Source organism: Cervus canadensis, chromosome X (genome assembly GCF_019320065.1).
Source record: "Cervus canadensis isolate Bull #8, Minnesota chromosome X, ASM1932006v1, whole genome shotgun sequence".
In the NCBI taxonomy this organism is placed as follows: domain Eukaryota; kingdom Metazoa; phylum Chordata; class Mammalia; order Artiodactyla; family Cervidae; genus Cervus; species Cervus canadensis.
In genome coordinates this window covers 8,311,872-8,332,119 of record NC_057419.1, presented here as the reverse complement: position 1 = coordinate 8,332,119, position 20,248 = coordinate 8,311,872, and the positions used below count along the sequence as shown (strand labels likewise).

Below are 20,248 nucleotides of genomic sequence, written 5' to 3'. Positions count from 1 at the left end.
CACTGCCACCTTCTATATTTGCATAATGTCTGTCCATATCTAATATCTAATCTATATCTACAGTGAGATGATAAATAATGAAAGTCTTTCTAGGTGGTTGAGAATGTTAAAAGTAGGGACATACTTTAACTTTTGTTCCTATTTAACTGCGTGAGTTTTATGTAAAAAATGTGTATATTATGTTGTACTACATAAGAAAGAAAAGGGAAAAAATTCCATTTAATATCCTATATTCATGCTATAATGTTGATTGTTCACACAACGTACAAAATAACTTCTGTTTTAGTGCTCTGTAAATAACGCGTCATCCCTAGCCATTTTATAAATAGGACCTCTTAACTTTAAAACAAGCACTTGGAGTAAGAAATGATGATTTTATATGTATAAGGAATATTGGTAGGCGTTTACAACCCAGTGTTCAGGTTTTATTTCCAGGAAATAAGATCAATATATTTGCATTCAAAAGCATGATTTTTTTTTTTTTTTTTAAGGAGCTGAAAGACATCTAGAACAGTGTTTACTTATATATTTATCTTGATGGGTAAGTCCAAACAATGTATTTTAAACTCAACCATGTACAGTTTTAGGGCTTCCTTAGTGGCTCAGATGGTAAGGAATCTGCCTGCAACTCGAGAGACCCAGGTTTGACCCCTGACTTGGGAAGATCCCCTGGAGAAGGGAATGGCAACCCACTCCAGTGTTCTTGCCTGGAGAATCCCATGGACAGAGGAGCCTGAAAAGCTACAGTCCATGGGGTTCAAAGAGTCAGACATGACTGAGCGACTAACAGACATATATAGAGAGTTTTACTGTTTTATGCAGTGTACATACATCCTTGTGTTATTTTCATTCTCTGCCTATAATACGTACTCACCATCGTACTTGTAATTATTGCATTATTCAATGTGACTTTAAGAATTTTTGATATGAGGTTCAATTATCCATGCTTGGCCAAGTGTCAGGGTTCATGGGTATCTATCCTACATCCATCCTGTATCTATTTCAGACTTTAGTGCAATTTTTTATGATCCAGTTTTTCTTTTTCTGTTGCTTCCTTTGTATCGTCCTTACAGAGAACTATTTATAAAGCAACACTATGATTCATTTGACTCTGTCTCTCCCTTTCCTTCTCCTTGCTAAAATTCTTGAAACTCAGTTTAATTAGTTCAGTTTTGGTAAAGATAATTAAATCAAAGAAGGAAACAAACATGCACACTGCTAAAAGCATTAAAGTGAGAGATTTATTTAAAAGGCTCTATTAAGTAACAGCATATATTTGTACACATAGGAATGTACACATTGTATATCTTCCATATCTGCAGACATATATCTTTCTTCATTTTCATTTTGTTCTGTGTACTTAGCACTCACACAAATGATGGAGAGAGCCATTCTTAAATGTTCTCAGTATTTTACTTAAATGGTCAGGAGAAAAAAAAGACTAAATAGGAGACTGTTAACTCAATCATTGAAGCATAAAATGTTCCAACAGTCACCCAGAAGTATCTTTCCTCATACCGCTTTCATTTTCATTCCAGAAAGGTGGGTTATTAAGACCATGATGTTTTCCTGGAAATTATGACATTTACAGATAGGTACAAGTCAGCTGAAAAGTAATCACGGAGACTTCTTAGGTATCTGGAGCTAGCAGCTGAGTCACTCCATAGGGACTTCATTTTTGCCACCCACTGTCTAGATTTATTTTAGGATAGGTTGGTCATAACTTTTCTTCCAAGGAGCAAGCATCTTTTAATTGCATGGCTGCAGTCACCGTCTGCAGTGATTTTGGAGCCCCAAAAAATAAAGTCTCTCACTGTTTCCACTGATTCCTCATCTATTTGCCATGAAGTGATGGGACCAGATGCCATGATCTTAGTTTTCTGAATATTGAGCTTTAATCCAACTTTTTCACTCTCCTCTTTCACTTTCATCAAGAGGCTTTTTTTATCTCACCTTCACTTCTGCCATAAGGGTGGTGTCATCTGCATATCTGAGGTTATTGACATTTCTCCTGGCAATCTTGATTCCAGCTTGTGCTTCTTCCAGCCCAGCGTTTCTCATGATGTACTCTGCATATAAGTTAAATAAGCAGGGTGACGTACTCCTTTTCATATTTGGAACCAGTCTGTTGTTCCATGTCCAGTTCTAACTGTTGCTTCTTGACCTGCCTACAGATTTCTCAGGATGCTGGTCAGGTGGTGTGGTATTCCCATCTCTTTCAGAATTTTCTAGTTGGTTGTGATCCACACAAAGGCTTTGGCATAGTCAATAAAGAAGTAGATGTTTTTTCTGGAACTCTCTTGCTTTTTTGATGAGCCAATGGATACTGGCAATTTGACCTCTGGTTCCTCTGCCTTTTCTAAAACCAGCTTGAACATCTGGAAGTTCACGGTTCATGTACTGTTGACACCTGGCTTGGAGAATTTTGAGCATCACTTTGCTAGCGTGTGAGATGAGTGCCACTGTGCGGTAGTTTGAGCACTCTTTGGCATTGCCTTTCTTAGGGAATGGAATGAAAACTGAGCTTTTCCAGTCCTGTGGCCACTGCTGAGTTTTCCAGGTGTGCTGGCATATTGAGTGTAGCATTTTCGCAGCATCATCTTTCAGGACCTGAAATAGCTCAGCTGGTCTTGCATCACCTGCACTAGCTCAGTCTTCCTCACTCAGCACGTGGTCTCCTGGTGAATATCGCAGGCACACAAAAGCCGGAGGCCTCTGCCTTGAATCCCTTTACCAGGCCAGCCCCCCCACCCCTTGGTGAGTAATGGGATGTGCCGTCAGGGATGCCGAGACAGAAGGAAAAAGCACGTCACGGCTTACAGTGAGCAGGACACAGAGAGAAGCCTGGCCTTTCTGCATTCAGAGCCAGGGCCCCGGAAGGGAGTTTGGTGGGGTTGTTCCAAGCGGGACTGGAAGGATCCAGGGTGTCTGCGTCTCAGGGTCCTATGACTCAGTCATCCACTGCAGGCTGCTCTGTGATACACGTGGCTGGTTCCCCAAACAGATGACCAGAGCAGGACGTCTGATCCTCACAGAACAAGCCAGCATTCCTCAATGCGCACAGCTCATGGTTAAAGCCATCACTGGGCTTCCCTGGTAGCTCTGCAGTTAAGAATCCGCCTGCCAACCACAGTGATCTAAACTGAGTGCTTGATGGAGGAAGTCAATTGCTGTGCTTTCTTTAAAAATGTAGAGCAAACATCATTATTATTATTTGACAACCATATATCAGAATACTCCCATGACCAAAAAAGTACTAAATTTAAAGATCATTTGTAAAACTCTATCATGGAAATGAATAGCTATTGTCTATAAATACCAAGATGTTTTGCAAATAAACATTAGAGCCTAGAAAGTATGTTTGGAATAATGAGCAATATATCCATCAAATGTGTATAGACATATACAAATATGTATAACACTGGTGACAACAACTCAGTGGACAGGGGTTTGAGTAAAGTCCGGGAGTTGGTGATGGACAGGGAAGCCTGGTGTGCTGCAGTCCATTGGGGTCGCAAAGACTGGGACACGACTGAGCGACTGAACTGAACTGATTGGTTACTTCAAAATGATGGATCTAAACGTAAAGCTAACTTGCACTAAGCTATCAAATACATAAATTATGCCTAATTTTCTCTTTAGCTTCACTAACTTAATTAAAACCATCAATAATAAATGGTATTCTGTTAAAAAAAAAAATAAAGAATCCGCCTGCCCATGCAGGAGACACGGGGCTGCTCCGCGAAGATCCCACATGTCGCCTGGAGCAACCAAGTCTGGGAGCCACAAGTGTTGAGTCCATGCTGGAGGACAAGAGAAGAGACCACAATGAAAAACCCCACACTGCAAGGAAGAGAAGCTTCCACTCCACATGACTACAGAAGGCCCACACAAAAGCAACGGGAAGAGTCAGCAGAGCCAAAAATAAATAAATAACTTCAAAAACTTATTTTCCAAAAAGGACTGGCTCCTGCTGGCTTTCTGAACCGGTCACTGAACCAAGTTCGTCTGGCCAGACGCCCAGCAAGTGCAGACGCCCAGCGTGGTAGAAGGTGAGGGCGTCCAGCCGGCACCAGGCGAGGCAGATGGGAGGACCCGGCCGCCAGTCCGCCGGGGCGGCGGGTGGATGGTAGGAGATGAAGCTGCAGGCCCGGTCGGGGCGATGCAGCGAGGCCAGAGGGACAGGAGAAATGCGTGCAAGGCCTTCCCCGGGTGCTTCTGCCCCGGCGGCCCCTGGCGATCACGAGGATACCCCGCGCGCACACAGAGGCACGCAGGCCGCGTAGAGACAGCGCAGTGAGCCCAGCGGCGCACAGGAGATGAGCACAAAACCTGCCCCGGGTTCTTCTGTGCAGGCAGGACCGCGCCCCCGGCCCCCCGCGATCACGAGGGTACCCCGCACGCGCACACGCACAGGCGCGGGGAGGGGCATGTGGCGCCAGCCAGCCGCTCAGCTCAACCAGGCGCAGCTGACACTCCACGTTCCTGGAAAGACTGCACCCAACCACGCAGCCTTGCAGGCTGCCTGCTGGCTGGACGACAGGTAACTCTCTGTAGGGCTTTGATTAAAGAGTAAAGCTTTCAAAGAAAAAAATATATATATATATATATATACACACACACACACACACACACACATATAGAAAGAAACACTCCTGAAGCCGGTGAGCCTGCGGAGCAGTGCTGTGCATCAAGAGAAGGCACTGCGAAGCCTTCGATCCCAAAGAAAAGTAGCCCTGGCTCCCCGCAAATACAGGAAGCCTGTGTGCCGCAAGGAAGATCCAGTCTGGTCAAAAATAAAAATAAATAATTGAAATGTAAAACCACCGTCTAGAGTGCAGCTCAGACAGCAATCTGCCTACAATGCAGGAGACCCAGGTTGGATCCCTGGGTGGGGAAGATTCCCTGGAGAAGGAAATGGCAACTCACTCCAGTATTTTTTTCCATTTAATTTTATTAGTTGGAGGCTAATTACTTTACAATATTGTAGTGGTTTTTGTCATACATTGACATGAGTCAGCCATGGATTTACACCTCCCTCTCCACCTGATCCCTCTGGGTCTTCCCAGTGCACCAGCCCTGAGCACTTGTCTCATGCATCCAACCTGGACTGGTGATCTGTTTCATCATAGATAATATACATGTTTCGATGCTGTTCTCTCAAAACATCCCACCCTCGCCTTCTCCTGCAGAGTCCAAAATTCTGTTCGTACATCTGTGCCTCTCTTTCTGTTTTGCATATAGGATTATCGTGATTTAAATTTTCAAGAATTTTGTAACCCAGTTTGCAAGCACAAGCATGGTTAGAAAGGAATTCAGAAATTTAAAGGAATAATATTAACATAAATGTCAGTACCTCATCCAGAGTTATTTCCTAGTACAAGTTGTAATAAAAGAGGTATAAATTAGTTTATTGCAAAATGTTGGACGTATGTAATCTGAAATGGTTGCAGGTTAGATCCTGTGGCTCTTTGTCCAGAGTTGAAATTAAAATAAATGCATCAGACAAAGATTAGAGTGCTAAGTTGTACATTTTTTTCCCCATGAAAATGAAACATACAGACATTTGATCACTGAAGAGCATATTGCAGTGCTGATATTAATATTTGAGATTTCTTTCCTGTCGTTTTCAACTACAGAGATAGAAATCCATGTTAATGCCTCTTTCAAATTATTTATTGATATTCACATTTGAGAATTATTTCTCCTTGTTTTAAGCTATAGAGATAGAAGTCTATGCTAAAGTCCCTTTCAAATTATATAAAAATGAGTTTCAAATTTTGGCCATTATTTTAACTGTTTCCATTTTTAGACTTTAAGTTAGTCATGTTCTACTTACTAAACTTGCTAATGAGGAGCTTTTAATGTTTAAAGAATTTCTTTAGTCAAAACAAATTTCATCATGTAGGTCAAGTGTAAGCAAAAATTGTGAAACAGTCGTTATTAGCCTACGCAGGTAATTGCACTTCTCCATGCCCGAGGAACACGAGGAGTCAGTGTTCTGGGGCTTTTTCTCAGAGACCATGAATGGCCACATTGCAACCTTGGACGTCATCCTGGTGTTGTGGGACAGAATTGATTGCTGAAAAATTAATGGCTTTTCCAAGGTTGCATTGGCAATGAGTAGAGGAAATAGTTCACCAATCCAGGCATCTAGCTGTTTTGCATGAAATGGAGACTCTCAGTCCAAACACGTTCCGTGGTTTGGGGAAGACCGCCCATCGGAGAAGCTGGAATACTCACATTCTATGATGTAAATACCTCCTTCTTGTCTCTTTAGCTCTTCCGAGAAAAACTGGCATCTGCCGTCAAATCTGAAAATCCCAACAGACAAGACGTTCCTTCCTCACCATTCACTCCCCAGGGCTTGAGGACACCCCACCGGGAATAGAGTTTAATAGGGCTGAACCTCACAGCACTGACTCACACCTCTCACTGCACATTGGACATCGGACCCCATGTCAGAAGCCAACAGACTTCTTGTTCTCAGTTCAGGAGGATTGTGCTTACTTGACATAAAATGAAATGAAGAGGTATTCGCAGTCATTTTTGCATTCAATCTGACGATTATAACACCTCAGTGGGCCCCCTTCCACAATCTTCTCCTTGTTATCCGCAGCCACATAAATGGTGCGCCACTCTCCTGTGACCTAAAAGGAAGGTCTTCATAAACGTCAGTCAGTCTCTTTTCTGGTTACTCACCAATACACAGCAGTACCTTTGCTTCTGCATTTACCACAGAGGAAAAGTTAATTGAATCTTATTAAGCAAAGAGGAGTTCCACCCCCTCCCTTGCTGAATAACATGACATGAAATCATCTTTCCTACTGGAGCACAAAGCATAGAATTCAGAATTTTTTTACAGACAATCCAGAGGTTTTTGAAATAGCTGAAACAATGCCAGTGAAGATTGTGACAGTTCATATCTTTCTGAATGTTAGCTTGTTAGGCTTTTTTACTTGTTTGTCTGTTTTACCTACAGATGAATATGATAAATGAAAAATACCAAAGACAGATATTACATTCACGTAGATACGTCAACCACAGAAGGCTTACAGTCTGGTCATACATGTAGACAAAGATATCTCTGTCACATGCACACACAACCTCACACACACATACACAAACACACACGCATACACACACAATCAAACAAGCAAGACCTTCAAGCAGATCAGCTCATTCTGGGTACCTTTGAGGGGTCTATTTCAGCTGGAGTTTCCTGGGCCCCACAAAGCAGACCAAAGAGGAGGGTCAGGAACACCACCTTCATCTTGGGACTCTTGTCGTCCTTCTGCTAGAGAAGCTGAGGGTGTCCTGGTTGTTGGAGAGGTTGTGAATTGGTTCCACTTTTTATAGGATACGTCTCTTGGCGGAATACATGTTGATCAAACAGTGGTTAATCACCAGATCATGGTGACCTAAACGTGATCCTCTGATATCCTGGTTGGCAGCTGAGCATTTTGGCATTCTGTGCTTCTTATACAAGCCCTGTGTTATTTCTTTCACATAGAAGAGGTCTGTTTAAGCTTATTTTCTAAAACTAATGATGGCACCTTTGTTTTAAGAAGATAAATTTGTGGTATCTCTACCAGGAATCACTTAGGAGGGACTTCCTCAGAGGGTCAATAATTTTTTTTTAATATTGAAATTGCAGTATAATTGATGTACAATATTTTTTGTTACAGGTGTACCATATAGGTACTCATAATTTTATTTCTCCTTTTAGAGTTATAAAATATTGGCCTTTTAATTCTCTATGTTTTCCAATCATTATTTTTCAAATAATCTTTGTATATTATTTATGTACTTTGTACCACTTATTCCACTCCTTGTGTGTGCATTACTGACTTCTTTCCCTCAGCAGATTCGTTTGAATAAACAGCTGTATATTTTTGTAGACTCCTTTCCCATTGCCCCTGCATTTATCACTGGGATATGTCCCAGTTTCATCCATTCCAATGTTGAAGAATGCATGTTCATAGACAAGATTTAGTAAGGAAGTGAGCCATCTTATCTCCTGGATAGAGGCGTAGGGGCTGGGTTGCTGGATCTCACTGCCTCTGGTGTTCGATCTCTGTCAACAGGAGATGAGAATTTCCATTGCTCCATCCTTGCCAGGACTCTGTGAGGTCAGTTTTTTTCTTTTCAGAGATTGTAATAAGTGTGTGCACATACACTTGTCAGGCGATTAGAGCAGATTAAGTGTTTTTATCTCATACACACACACACAGACACACACACACACATACACACACACGGGGTAAAGTGAGTAACCGATGTGTTAGTTTACTTGTGTATTATGTAAATTACCTGTGACATTTTCTCTTTGACTCTAGCTTCCTGCTCCTTAACTCCCTGCAAACTTCTAAGAGTTGGTATATCCACACTGATTAAATTTAAAACACTTGTGCTTGAGGATCCCTCTTCCCCATGATTTGATACTGTCAACTGGATAGAGAGACTTTAAAATACTTTTTCAGATAAGAAATTTTTAATGGTTCATATTTCCTGCCTGCTTCCTTATGTTGTTTTCATTATTCAAATGGCAGCTGTTTCCCTGAGAATTTTTTAAAAGTATTTTGCTGGTGTATCTCCGTGGTCACTCTTCTTATCACTTCTGCTAAGTTTTTTTGTCCCCTAGTTTTACAGCACACGCTTGGTCTTACCTGCTGTGTTCTGTCTTTTGCTAGTTATGGCCTCGGGGCTTGTCATTGTGATGGTTTTCTTGCTCAGGCTCTGGAGCACAGGCAGAGTTTGTGTAGCCTTTGTTGTTGTTACAGCTTGTGGGATCTTCCAGGATCAAGATTCCCTGTGTGGCCCCTGCACTGGCAGGTGGATTCTGAACCACTGGACACCTAGGGAAGTCCTTTTGCTCTGTTAATTTTTCTGTTTCTTAGTTTTAGTTCTTGCTTTAGGCTGGCTTGCTTGGTTGAGACCTTAGCATAGATTCATTCTCTGGGGCTACTAGTAGCTGTCCTCCACTCTTCCCTAGTAGCAGTATTGGACACGTTCCATCCTGGGGGGAAGCGTCGTATTTCAGTGTCATAACTGTTTGCCAATTTACACAGCTCGTGGGGTTCTCACATCAAGAGTACTGGAGTGGTTTGCAACTCCCTCCTCCAGTGGATCACGTTCTGTCAGAACTCTTCACTGTGACCCATCTGTCTTGGGTGACCCTACGTGAAATGGCTCATAGCTTCCCTGAGTTATGCCAGCCCCTTCACCACACTAGGCGGTGATCCTCAAAGGGGGCACAACTTAGTCGTCAACCACTATTGTTGCGTTTTCTGTCAACAACTCGAGTCAACGGACATCAATATCCTGACTTTGAAGACCATAATGTGTTTGGAACATGCATTCACGGTGCATGCAGCTCACAGTGAGCCCTGGCAGGGTATGTGACCAGTGCCCTGTTCTCTCTTTCCTCTCACTCCACAGCATTTCAGGTGCACCAGCCTTCCACATCCTCAGGAGCCTACCAGAGTTCTCCAGAGTGGAGTGCCTCATCTTTCCCATCTCTCTTACACACTTTTGCTGGTGTTTTGTCTAGTCCAGTGTCATGACCTGTGGGGTACCCATGATGCTCCTTTTGCCCATCAGTTGGCAGCAACCAGTGACTATTACTTTGAACAGTGTCTGATGAGGAACTTTTCTGAAGAACTTTAGGCAACTCTGCACCTGCATCTGCAGCAAGGCCTCTGCTTGTGGGGTCTGAGCTGGAGAGGAGCTCCCCCTAGTCGGACACCACAGACCCCGTGCTTTGTAAACACCATCGTTGCCCTTTCTTTAGTGAACACTGTTCACTTTTGTTGCATGTGTGTGTGTGTGCTCCGTTCATCAACCATGTCATAACTCTTGCAAGTCCATGGACTGTAGCCTGCCAGGTTCCTCTGTCCATGGGATTCTCCAGGGAAGGATACTGGAGTGGGCACAAACAAAAGCCAAGGTCCAGATGACTTCACAGCTGAATTCTACCAAAAATTTAGAGAAGAGCTAACATTAATCAAAGTCTTCCAGAAAATTGCAGAGGAAGGTTAACTTCTGAACTCATTCTATGAGGCTACCATCCCCCTGTTACCTAATCCAAACAAAGATACCATAAAAAAAAAGAAGAAAAGAAAAAGAAAACTATAGGCCAGTATCACTGATGAACATAGATGGAAAAATCCTGAACAAAATTCTAACCAGGAGAATCCAACAACATATTAAAAAGATCATACATCATGACCAAATGGGGTTTATCCCAAGAATGCAAGGATTCTTCAATATCTGCAAATCAATCAGTGTGATACACGACATTAACAAGTGGAAAGATAAAAACTGTATGATTATCTCAATGGATGCAGAGAAAGCCTTTGACAAAATTCAACATCCATTTATGATAAAAACCATCCGGAAAGCAGGCATAGAAGGAACATACCTCAACATGATAAAAACCATATATGATAAACCCACAGCAAACATAATCCTCAATGGTGAAAAAGTGAAAGCATTTCCCCTAAAGTCAGGAAGAAGACAAGGGTGCCCACTCTCACCGCTACTGTTCCACTTAGTTTTGGAAGTTTTGGCTATAGCAATCAGAGAAGAAAAAGAAATAAAAGGAATCCAGATTGGAAAAGAAGAAGTAAAACTCTTACTGTTTGTAGATGACATGATCCTCTACATAGAAAACTCTACTCCACTGGAAAATTACTAGAGCTAAGCAATAAATATAGTAAAGTTGTAGGATATAAAATTATCACACAGAGATCCCTTGCATTCCTATACACCAACCATGAGAAAACAGAAAGAGAAATTAAGGAAACAACTCCATTCACCACTGCAACAAAAAGTGTAAAATACTTAGGAATAAAGCTACCTAAAGAAACAAAAGACCTATATATAGAAAACTACAAAACACTGATGAAAGAAATCAAAGAGGACACAAATAGATGGAGAAATAGACCATGTTCATGGATTGGAAGAATCATTACAGTGAACATGAGTATAGTACCCAAAGCAATCTATAGATTCAGTGCAATCCCTATCAAGCTACCATGGTATTTTTCAGAGAACTAGAACAAATAATTTCACAATTTGTATGGAAATAGGAAAAACCTTGAATAGCCAAAGCAATCTTGAGAAAGAAGAATGCAACTGGAGGAATCAACCTGCCTGACTTCAGGCTCTACTACAAAGCCACAGTCATCAAGACAGTATGGTACTGGCACAAAGACAGAAATATAGATCAAAGGAACAAAATAAAAAGCCCAGAGATAAATCCATGCACCTATGGACACCTTATTTTTGATAAAGGAGGCAAGAATATGCAATGGAGAAAAAACAATCTCTTTCACACGCAGTGCTGGGAAAACTGGTCAATCACTTGGAAAGGTTGAAACTAGAACACTTTCTAACACCATACACAAAAGTAAACTCAAAATGGATTAAAGATCGAAATGTAAGACCAGAAACTATGAAACTCCTAGAGAAAAGCATAGGCAAAACACTCTCTGATGTAAATCATAGCAGGATCCTCTGTGACCCACCTCCTAGAGTAATGGAAATAAAAACAAAAATTAAACAAATGGGACCTAATTAAACTTAAGAGCTTTTGCACAATGAAGGAAACTATAAGCAAGGTTAAAAGGTAGCCTTCAGAAGGGGAGAAAATAATAGCAAATGAAGCAACTGACAAAGAATTAGTCTTTAAGATATAAAAGCATCTCCTGAAGCTCAGTTCCACAAAAATAAACGACCGAATCAAAAATTGGGTCAAAGAACTAAATAGATAGTTCTCCAAAGAAGACATACACATGGCTAAGAAACACATGAAAAGATGCTCAATATCACTCATTATTAGAGAAGTGCAAATCAAAATGACAGTATGAACCATCTCACGGAAGTCAGAATGGCCACCATGGAAAAGTCTACAAACACTAAATGCTGGAGAGGGTGAAGAGAAAAAGGGAACCCTCTTACACTGCTGCTGGGAATGCAAATTAGTACAGCCACTATGAAGAACTGTGCGAGATTCCTTGAAAAACTGGAGATAGAACTGCCGTATGACCCAGCAATCCCATTGCTGGCCATACGCACTGAGGAAACCAGAGTTGAAAGAGACATGTGTACCCCACTGTTCATCGCAGCACTGTTTACAATAGCCAGGACATGGAAGCAACCTTGATGTCCATTGGCAGATGAGTGGATAAGAATGCTGTGGTACATATGAATTTGTGGTACATTTGAATCTGTTTTACTGAGGTGGATGAAACTGGAACCTATTATAACCTATTATACAGAGCGAAGTAAGTCAGAAAGAAAAACACCAATATAGTATGTTAACGCGTATATATGGAATTTAGAAAGATGGTAATGATGACCCTGTATGCGAGACAGCAAAAGAGACACAAATGTACAGAACAGACTTTTGGACTCTGTGGGAGAAGGCAAGGGTGGGGTGATTTGAGAGAATAGCATTGAAACATGTGTATAATCACATGTGAAACAGATGACCATTCCAGGTCTGATGCATGAGACAGGGTGCCCAGGGCTGGTACACTGGGATGACCCTGAGGAATGGGATGGGGAGGGAAGTGGGAGGGGGGTTCAGCTGCTGATGCTAAGTTGCTTCAGTCGTGTCCTACTCTGTGCAACCCCATAGGCGGCAGCCCTCCAGGCTCCCCCGTGCCTGGGATTCTCCAGGCAAGAACACCGGAGTGGGTTGCCATTTCCTTCTACAATGCATGAAAGTGAAAAGTGAAAGTGAAGTCGCCCAGTCATGTCCGACTCTTGGTGACCCCACCGACTGAAGCCTACCAGGTTCCCCCGTCCATGTGATTTTCCAGGCAAGAGTACTGGAGTGGGTTGCCATTGCCTTCTCCAAAGGGGTTCAGGATGGGGCCCAAATGTACACCCACGGCTGAATCGTGTCAGTGCATGGCAAAACCACTACATAGTGTAAAGTAATTAGCCTAAAATTGAAATAAATAAATAAAAAGAAAAGATCTTATCAACACCTATTGAATAAACAAAATATATGAATAATTAAAAAAAAAGATTCCTGGATTGGATTTCCATTTCCTCTTCTGGGCATCTTCTTGACCCAGGGATTGAACCTGCATCTCTTGTGTCTCCTGCATTGGTAGGTATTTTTGGTATATATATATATATTTACTAGTGCAATCGCTGGAAGCCATGTAAGACTGCATTCTGCAAACCTTACCACCTCCTGCAGCCCCACAGCAGATGAACGCTGCTTAATACCGTCATTGAGTTGTTTTCAAGCTCCACTTAGTACAGCTGAGATTCTACTTGAAGGTGTCTGACTCCCCAGTACCCTTTCTCGTGTGACATCTGATTGGAACCTCATTTCACCATATAAAAACTACCTTCTGTGGTTTATTTTCTCATCTTGCAGAAACACTTTCAGGATTCACACCGTGCATCGTGAACAGAGTTATTTCCTCCTTCATTGTACACTCGATTTTCTGCATGGTTGAATTTACATGTTTTGAGTATTTGCGAATATAGAACCTTTGTTCACTACGAATATGTGCATTAATCAATTTATTGAACAGTTCAGTCACATCAGCTAGAGCAGAGGATATTCGTAGTGGGCAAGCCTTGGGTTCAGGGTCATGATTTCCTGGGATAGAAGCAATGATGATTTCAAGGAAAAGGTCTGCTATCTTCACCTGGATGATTAGGACACATGAGTGCTCCGATTTTGCTCACATTCTTACTCCATGTTTTTCTTTAAGCAAGCAAAAAAGGACAACGTTGTTGAGCTGATGATTATTAATATGATATTGGCTAGAGCATGAAAGAAAAAGTAGAACCAGTTGCTGATGGAAGCGAGAAATTTTCCTACAAGACCCATTTCACATTGGCAGGCAGATTCTTGACCACTGAGTCACCTCCAAAGCCTCAGTTATACATGTCTGTACGTAAATGTACACCTTTTAGATTCTTCTTTATAAATTATGACAAGACATTGAGTATAGTTCTCTGTGCCATCCACTATGTCTTTGTCGTTTATTTTATATATTTTACTGCCCATCTCAAACTCCTAATTTACACCTTGCCTGCTTCCCCTTTGGTAACCATCCATTTTGTCTGTGTTTGAGAGTCTGTTTCTGTTTTATGAATGGTCCACTTGAATCATATTTTAGATTCCACGTGGAAGTGATGGCATATGATATTTGCCTTTCTCTTTCTGACTGACGTCAGTTAGTAAGATCATCTCTTGGTCCATCCATGTTACTGCAGATGGCATGATTTCACTCTTTTTCATGGCTGAGTAATATTCCATCTTGTATGTATCCCATTCTTAAAACAGTGAAACCCCCCTCGCCCAAAGAGTGAACCTACTGAAAACAGCTCAGTGTTGTATGCGTTATGTTTCTACTCACCAAACTGATGTTCTCTGTTCTTATGGAGGACAGTTGTCTGTGAAAGAGAATGAATAAGGGGAATAATGAACATTGACATGCCTTTGTTTCCAAGGATTATTTCATCACAGCTTTTTAAAAAGATATCTGTGCCAATGGGAATTTTGAATCGAATGCCCTAGTGATGGGTTTTCATTTCGGATAGCTGTTTTCCTCCGGGGCTTTACCTGTTTCGATGACATTGTCAATATTTTCATTTGGAATCCCCCTTTCACTGTTCAGCTCCTGATACTTCTGAAGTTCTTCTTGAGTGAAACTGGTTCCTCTGGCTGGATTTCATAGCAAACAGGGCAGAAGAGGTGTGCGTTAGAATCCTTTATAGGTTACAGAGAGTCACGTGGCTCGTTCTTGTAGTGTCTAGTAAGTCTCACGAACACCATGGCCCTCCACCCTCACCTAAAATCCAGCTATTTTTCTACACGTGCCCGAGTGTGCACAGAGGTCTTCAGATGTGTCCATGAGGGTAGTCCACATAGTTGACATGTTACCACATTCCAGTTCTTGCAACTACTGAGTGAGCTACAGATCATTCAGCTGTGAGCTTAAAGCATGCCACGGTGAGATGCAGTTTTTCATGGTACATCAGAGAAGGTCGTGGCAAGTCTGAGACTCAGAATCAGCCCCAATTCTAATGCTTCCTGTCCACTTTGTCTACATCCTAGAATGGCATCCCTGGGGTTTTCATGAACTCTGATGAAATGAATGGGTGGGGAATGATTTGGAATTTTCAAAAGCACACTAATCCTATTGAGGCAGTGTAGGACCTTATGTTCCTTGCCCCGCCCCTGCAATTTTCAGCCTGCCTTTTGTCTGTGAAAGATATTAGTCAAAGAATAAGTTGAATCAGAAAATTGAGAATGTCAGGATAGCAAAGGAAAACAGACAGAGGAGATGAAATAATAATAATGTAGTCATGAAGCATAGACAAGGACCTGTATTTCCTCCCCAAGGAGAGTGGATACTCTTCTGGGTCATATCCTGTGAGCTGTCTTATAGACGCTGAAAGCTCCACCTGGTGGACAAGTTAAATACAGGCTGACCAGACTGTAGCCATGACAGAAGCTCCCGTGTTTCTGAGAATTGATTTCAAGGAGATAGGAAGATAGGGAATTGTTGGTTAACTGTGCCTAAAACAATCACGATGATGCTGGTCAGACCACTGATGACCGATTTGAAAATGACTTTTGGAGCTGACTTCTGTTTTTGCAAGGAGGCCCTCCCTCTGTCTATAAAAGCTCTTGTCCCACTGTTTGCCAGTTGCGGGGTGGGGCAGTCAGCCCTTGGACAGAAGTCCACCCTCCCCCCCCCAGTTGTCTGCCTCTGAACGAAAGCCGACTTTTCTTTCTAAGAAGCTGGCCTCTTAGTTGCCTTTTGAAGGGCAGGCAGCAGGATCCCACATTTGGTAACAGCATCACACATGCTACTGAGGGAAACACTCATGCTCTGTCATCCGCAGGGAACAGACGCACCCCCACCCATCCCTGATGAGGATATAATAGCAGAGGGGATAAAGGGATGTGGCAGTGAACCCAAGGGATTGGCCGGATGGCAGAATGACTGATATTCCAGACCACTCTGCCTCTGTAGTCTTCAGGGTGATCCAGTGGTATTTGCAGAGCGCGGGGTTCAGGCTGAGGCAGCACTTTCATGATTGTGACAAAGGAGAAAGCATTTGTCGTGGAGATGACCGCAGTCATGGCCGGGACCTGTGAGTTTTCTAAACTCAGATTCAAACCTCGGTTCACTTTGGTGTCAGGACCCAGCAACTCTGTTTGCGTGATCCTTGGCAGGGAACTCATGGAGCATCCTGAAAGATTTCCCTGGATCTCTGGGATGAGTGTATCTCGTTAAAAAGAAAAAAAAGCCATCTGATAGAATCCCCCAGTGGACACATTTCCTCATTTTTCTAGCAGACAGACTTTCTATATCCCTGACTCAAGTCACATGAAGTCTGAATTCTCCGTGTAAACACACATCTGTTCCAATGTGCTTCATAGAAGATGCTGTGCTGAGTTGCTCAGTCGTGTCCGACTCTTTGTGACCCCATGGTGTATAGACCACCAGGCTCCTCTGTCCCTGGGATTCTCCAGGCAAGAATACTGGAGTGCATTGCCTTTCCCTCCTCCAGGGGATCTTCCCAACCCAGGGATCAAACCCAGGTCTCCCGCATTGCAGGTGGGTTCTTTCCCATCTGAGCCACCAGGGAAGCCCTAATAGAAGTTATGTGTGTATCTCTTTCCTTTTTGTAAAAATACTGATCATATGAACACATCTGCGTTGTATTGGGTAAGCTGTAGTACGTACCGGAAGCTTCAGTTATTTTTGTGATCTTCTGTCCATCATCGTTTTCAAAATAAAATACCAGCACGTTGTCTGTTACATGAATGATTTGCAAATAATTTGTACCCCCGGCTGTGGCAGAGAAAAAAAAAATCAAGCTTCAATATGATTAACTTATTTTCTTTTCATTTGAGCCTCACGTATTCTTCACATACTATCATCAGTCTTCATTTGGATGGTGAACTCTGCCTCACTGAGATTTCTAGTGATGCATTGTTAGAACTAGTTAAGACAGTTAGTGATCTAGGAAAGCTTCCTCCACACCCTCTTCTCCTGACGATGAAGACTTCCAGTCTTCTAGACTGAGAAGTCTGTGAATGATAAATAGTTGTTTACTGCAACTCTAGCAGGTGTTGAACCTCAGCCATCTCATGCGAGCTCGAAAGAGCTGACTGTTAAATTTTCAAGAATTTTGTAACCCAGTTTGCAAGCACAAGCATGGTTAGAAAGGAATTCAGAAATTTAAAGGAATAATATTAACATAAATGTCAGTACCTCATCCAGAGTTATTTCCTAGTACAAGTTGTAATAAAAGAGGTATAAATTAGTTTATTGCAAAATGTTGGACATATATAATCTGAAATGGTTGCAGGTTAGATCCTGTGGCTCTTTGTCCAGAGTTGAAATTAAAATAAATGCATCAGACAAAGATTAGAGTGCTAAGTTGTACATTTTTTTCCCCATGAAAATGAAACATACAGACATTTGATCACTGAAGAGCATATTGCAGTGCTGATACTAATATTTGAAAATTTTTTCCTGTCATTTTGAACTACAGAGATAGAAATCTATGTTAATGCCTCTTTCAAATTATGTATTGTTATTCATATTTGAGAATTATTTCTCCTTATTTTAAGCTACAGAGATAGAAGTCTATGCTAAAGTCTCTTTCAAATTATATAAAAATGAGTTTGAAATTTTGGCCATTATTTTAACTGTTTCCATTTTTGGACTTTAAGTTAGTCATGTTCTACTTACTAAACTTGCTTATGAGGAGCTTTTAATGTTTAAAGAATTTCTTTAGTCAAAACAAATTTCATCATGTAGGTCAAGTGTAAGCAAAAATTGTGAAACAGTTGTTATTAGCCTACGCAGGTAATTGCACTTCTCCATGCCCGAGGAACACGAGGAGTCAGTGTTCTGGGGCTTTTTCTCAGAGACCATGAATGGCCACATTGCAACCTTGGACGTCATCCTGGTGTTGTGGGACAGAATTGATTGCTGAAAAATTAATGGCTTTTCCAAGGTTGCATTGGTAATGAGTAGAGGAAATAGTTCACCAATCCAGACATCTAGCTGTTTGGGATGAAATGGAGACTCAGTCCAAACACGTTCCATGGTTTGGGGAAGACCGCCCATCGGAGAAGCTGGAATACTCACATTCTGTGATGTAAATACCTCCTTCTTGTCTCTTTAGCTCTTCCGAGAAAAACTGGCATCTGCCGTCAAATCTGAAAAACCCAACAGACAAGACTTCCTTCCTTACCGTTCACTCCCCAGGGCTTGAGGACACCCCACTGGGAATAGAGTTGAATAGGGCTGAACCTCACAGCACTGACTCACACCTCTAACTGCACATTGGACATCGGACCCCATGTCAGAAGCCAACAAACTTCTTATTCTCAGTTCAGGAGGATTGTGCTTACTTGACATAAAATGAAATGAAGAGGTATTCGCAGTCATTTTTGCATTCAATCTGACGATTATAACACCTCAGTGGGCCCCCTTCCACAATCTTCTCCTTGTTATCCGCAGCCACATAAATGGTGCGCCACTCTCCTGTGACCTAAAAGGAAGGTCTTCATAAACGTCAGTCAGTCTCTTTTCTGGTTACTCACCAATACACAGCAGTACCTTTGCTTCTGCATTTACCACAGAGGAAAAGTTAATTGAATCTTATTAAGCAAAGAGGAGTTCCACCCCCTCCCTTGCTGAATAACATGACATGAAATCATCTTTCCTACTGGAGCACAAAGCATAGAATTCAGAATTTTTTTACAGACAATCCAGAGGTTTTTGAAATAGCTGAAACAATGCCAGTGAAGATTGTGACAGTTCATATCTTTCTGAATGTTAGCTTGTTAGGCTTTTTTACTTGTTTGTCTGTTTTACCTACAGATGAATATGATAAATGAAAAATACCAAAGACAGATATTACATTCACGTAGATACGTCAACCACAGAGGACTTACAGTCTGGTCATACATGTAGACAAAGATATCTCTGTCACATGCACACACAACCTCACACACCCATACACAAACACACACGCATACACACACAATCAAACAAGCAAGACCTTCAAGCAGATCAGCTCATTCTGGGTACCTTTGAGGGGTCTATTTCAGCTGGAGTTTCCTGGGCCCCACAAAGCAGACCAAAGAGGAGGGTCAGGAACACCACCTTCATCTTGGGACTCTTGTCGTCCTTGTAGAGAAGCTGAGGGTGTCCTGGTTGTTGGAGAGGTTGTGAATTGGTTCCACTTTTTATAGGATACGTCTCTTGGCGGAATACATGTTGATCAAACAGTGGTTAATCACCAGATCATGGTGACCTAAACGTGATCCTCTGATATCCTGGTTGGCAGCTGAGCATTTTGGCATTCTGTGCTTCTTATACAAGCCCTGTGTTATTTCTTTCACATAGAAGAGGTCTGTTTAAGCTTATTTTCTAAAACTAATGATGGCACCTTTGTTTTAAGAAGATAAATATGTGGTATCTCTACCAGGAATCACTTAGGAGGGACTTCCTCAGAGGGGTCAATAATTTTTTTTTAATATTGAATTTGCAGTATAATTGATGTACAATATTTTTTGTTACAGGTGTACCATATAGGTACTCATAATTTTATTTCTCCTTTTAGAGTTATAAAATATTGGCCTTTCAATTCTCTATGTTTTCCAATCATTATTTTTCAAATAATCTTTGTATATTATTTATGTACTCTGTACCACTTATATAAGTGTACACACACCACTCCCTGTGTGTGTGTTACTGACTTCTTTCCCTCAGCAGATTCGTTTGAATAAACAGCTGTATAGTTTTGTAGACTCCTTTCCCATTGCCCCTGCATTGTATCACTGGGATATGTCCCACTTTCATCCATTCCAATGTTGAAGAATGCATGTTCATAGACAAGATTTAGTAAGGAAGTGAGCCATCTTATCTCCTGGGTAGGGGCTTAGGGGCTGAATTGCTGGATCTCAGTGCCTCTGATTTTCGATGTCTGTCAATAGGAGATGAGACTTTCCATTGCTTCATCCTTGCCAGGACTCTGTGTGGTCAATTGTTTTCATTTCAGAGATTGTAACAATTGTGTGAGTGTATCCAGTTTCAGAAGTACTTTCCATTTCCTTGATGAATAAGGTGGTGGATTTGCCATTTGTCTATTTTCTTTGTTAGGTGTCTCTGCAAGTCCTTTGTTTATTATTGTGTGAATTATTTGTTTTTTCTGAAGTTTGTAGGTTTTTAAC

The 20,248-nt window shown here is 41.7% G+C and overlaps 2 protein-coding genes across 2 annotated transcripts; both read right to left on the bottom strand.

Annotated features, from left to right (window-relative positions):
• Positions 1–6,156: 6,156 nt before the first annotated feature.
• On the bottom strand, positions 6,157–7,321 carry LOC122434855 (allergen Bos d 2-like). Its single transcript, XM_043458623.1, has 3 exons — positions 7,193–7,321; positions 6,511–6,650; positions 6,157–6,314 (listed from the first exon to the last, which is right to left on the bottom strand). The coding sequence occupies exons 1-3, from the start codon at positions 7,271–7,273 to the stop codon at positions 6,182–6,184; spliced, it is 354 nt and encodes a 117-aa protein (XP_043314558.1). The 5' UTR covers positions 7,274–7,321; the 3' UTR covers positions 6,157–6,181.
• Positions 7,322–13,536: 6,215 nt separating this feature from the next.
• LOC122434854 (allergen Bos d 2-like) lies at positions 13,537–19,258 on the bottom strand. Its single transcript, XM_043458622.1, has 7 exons — positions 19,104–19,258; positions 18,422–18,561; positions 18,156–18,226; positions 16,740–16,847; positions 14,603–14,704; positions 14,397–14,433; positions 13,537–13,738 (listed from the first exon to the last, which is right to left on the bottom strand). The coding sequence occupies exons 1-6, from the start codon at positions 19,182–19,184 to the stop codon at positions 14,417–14,419; spliced, it is 519 nt and encodes a 172-aa protein (XP_043314557.1). The 5' UTR covers positions 19,185–19,258; the 3' UTR covers positions 13,537–13,738; positions 14,397–14,416.
• Between the last annotated feature and the right edge of the window lie 990 nt (positions 19,259–20,248).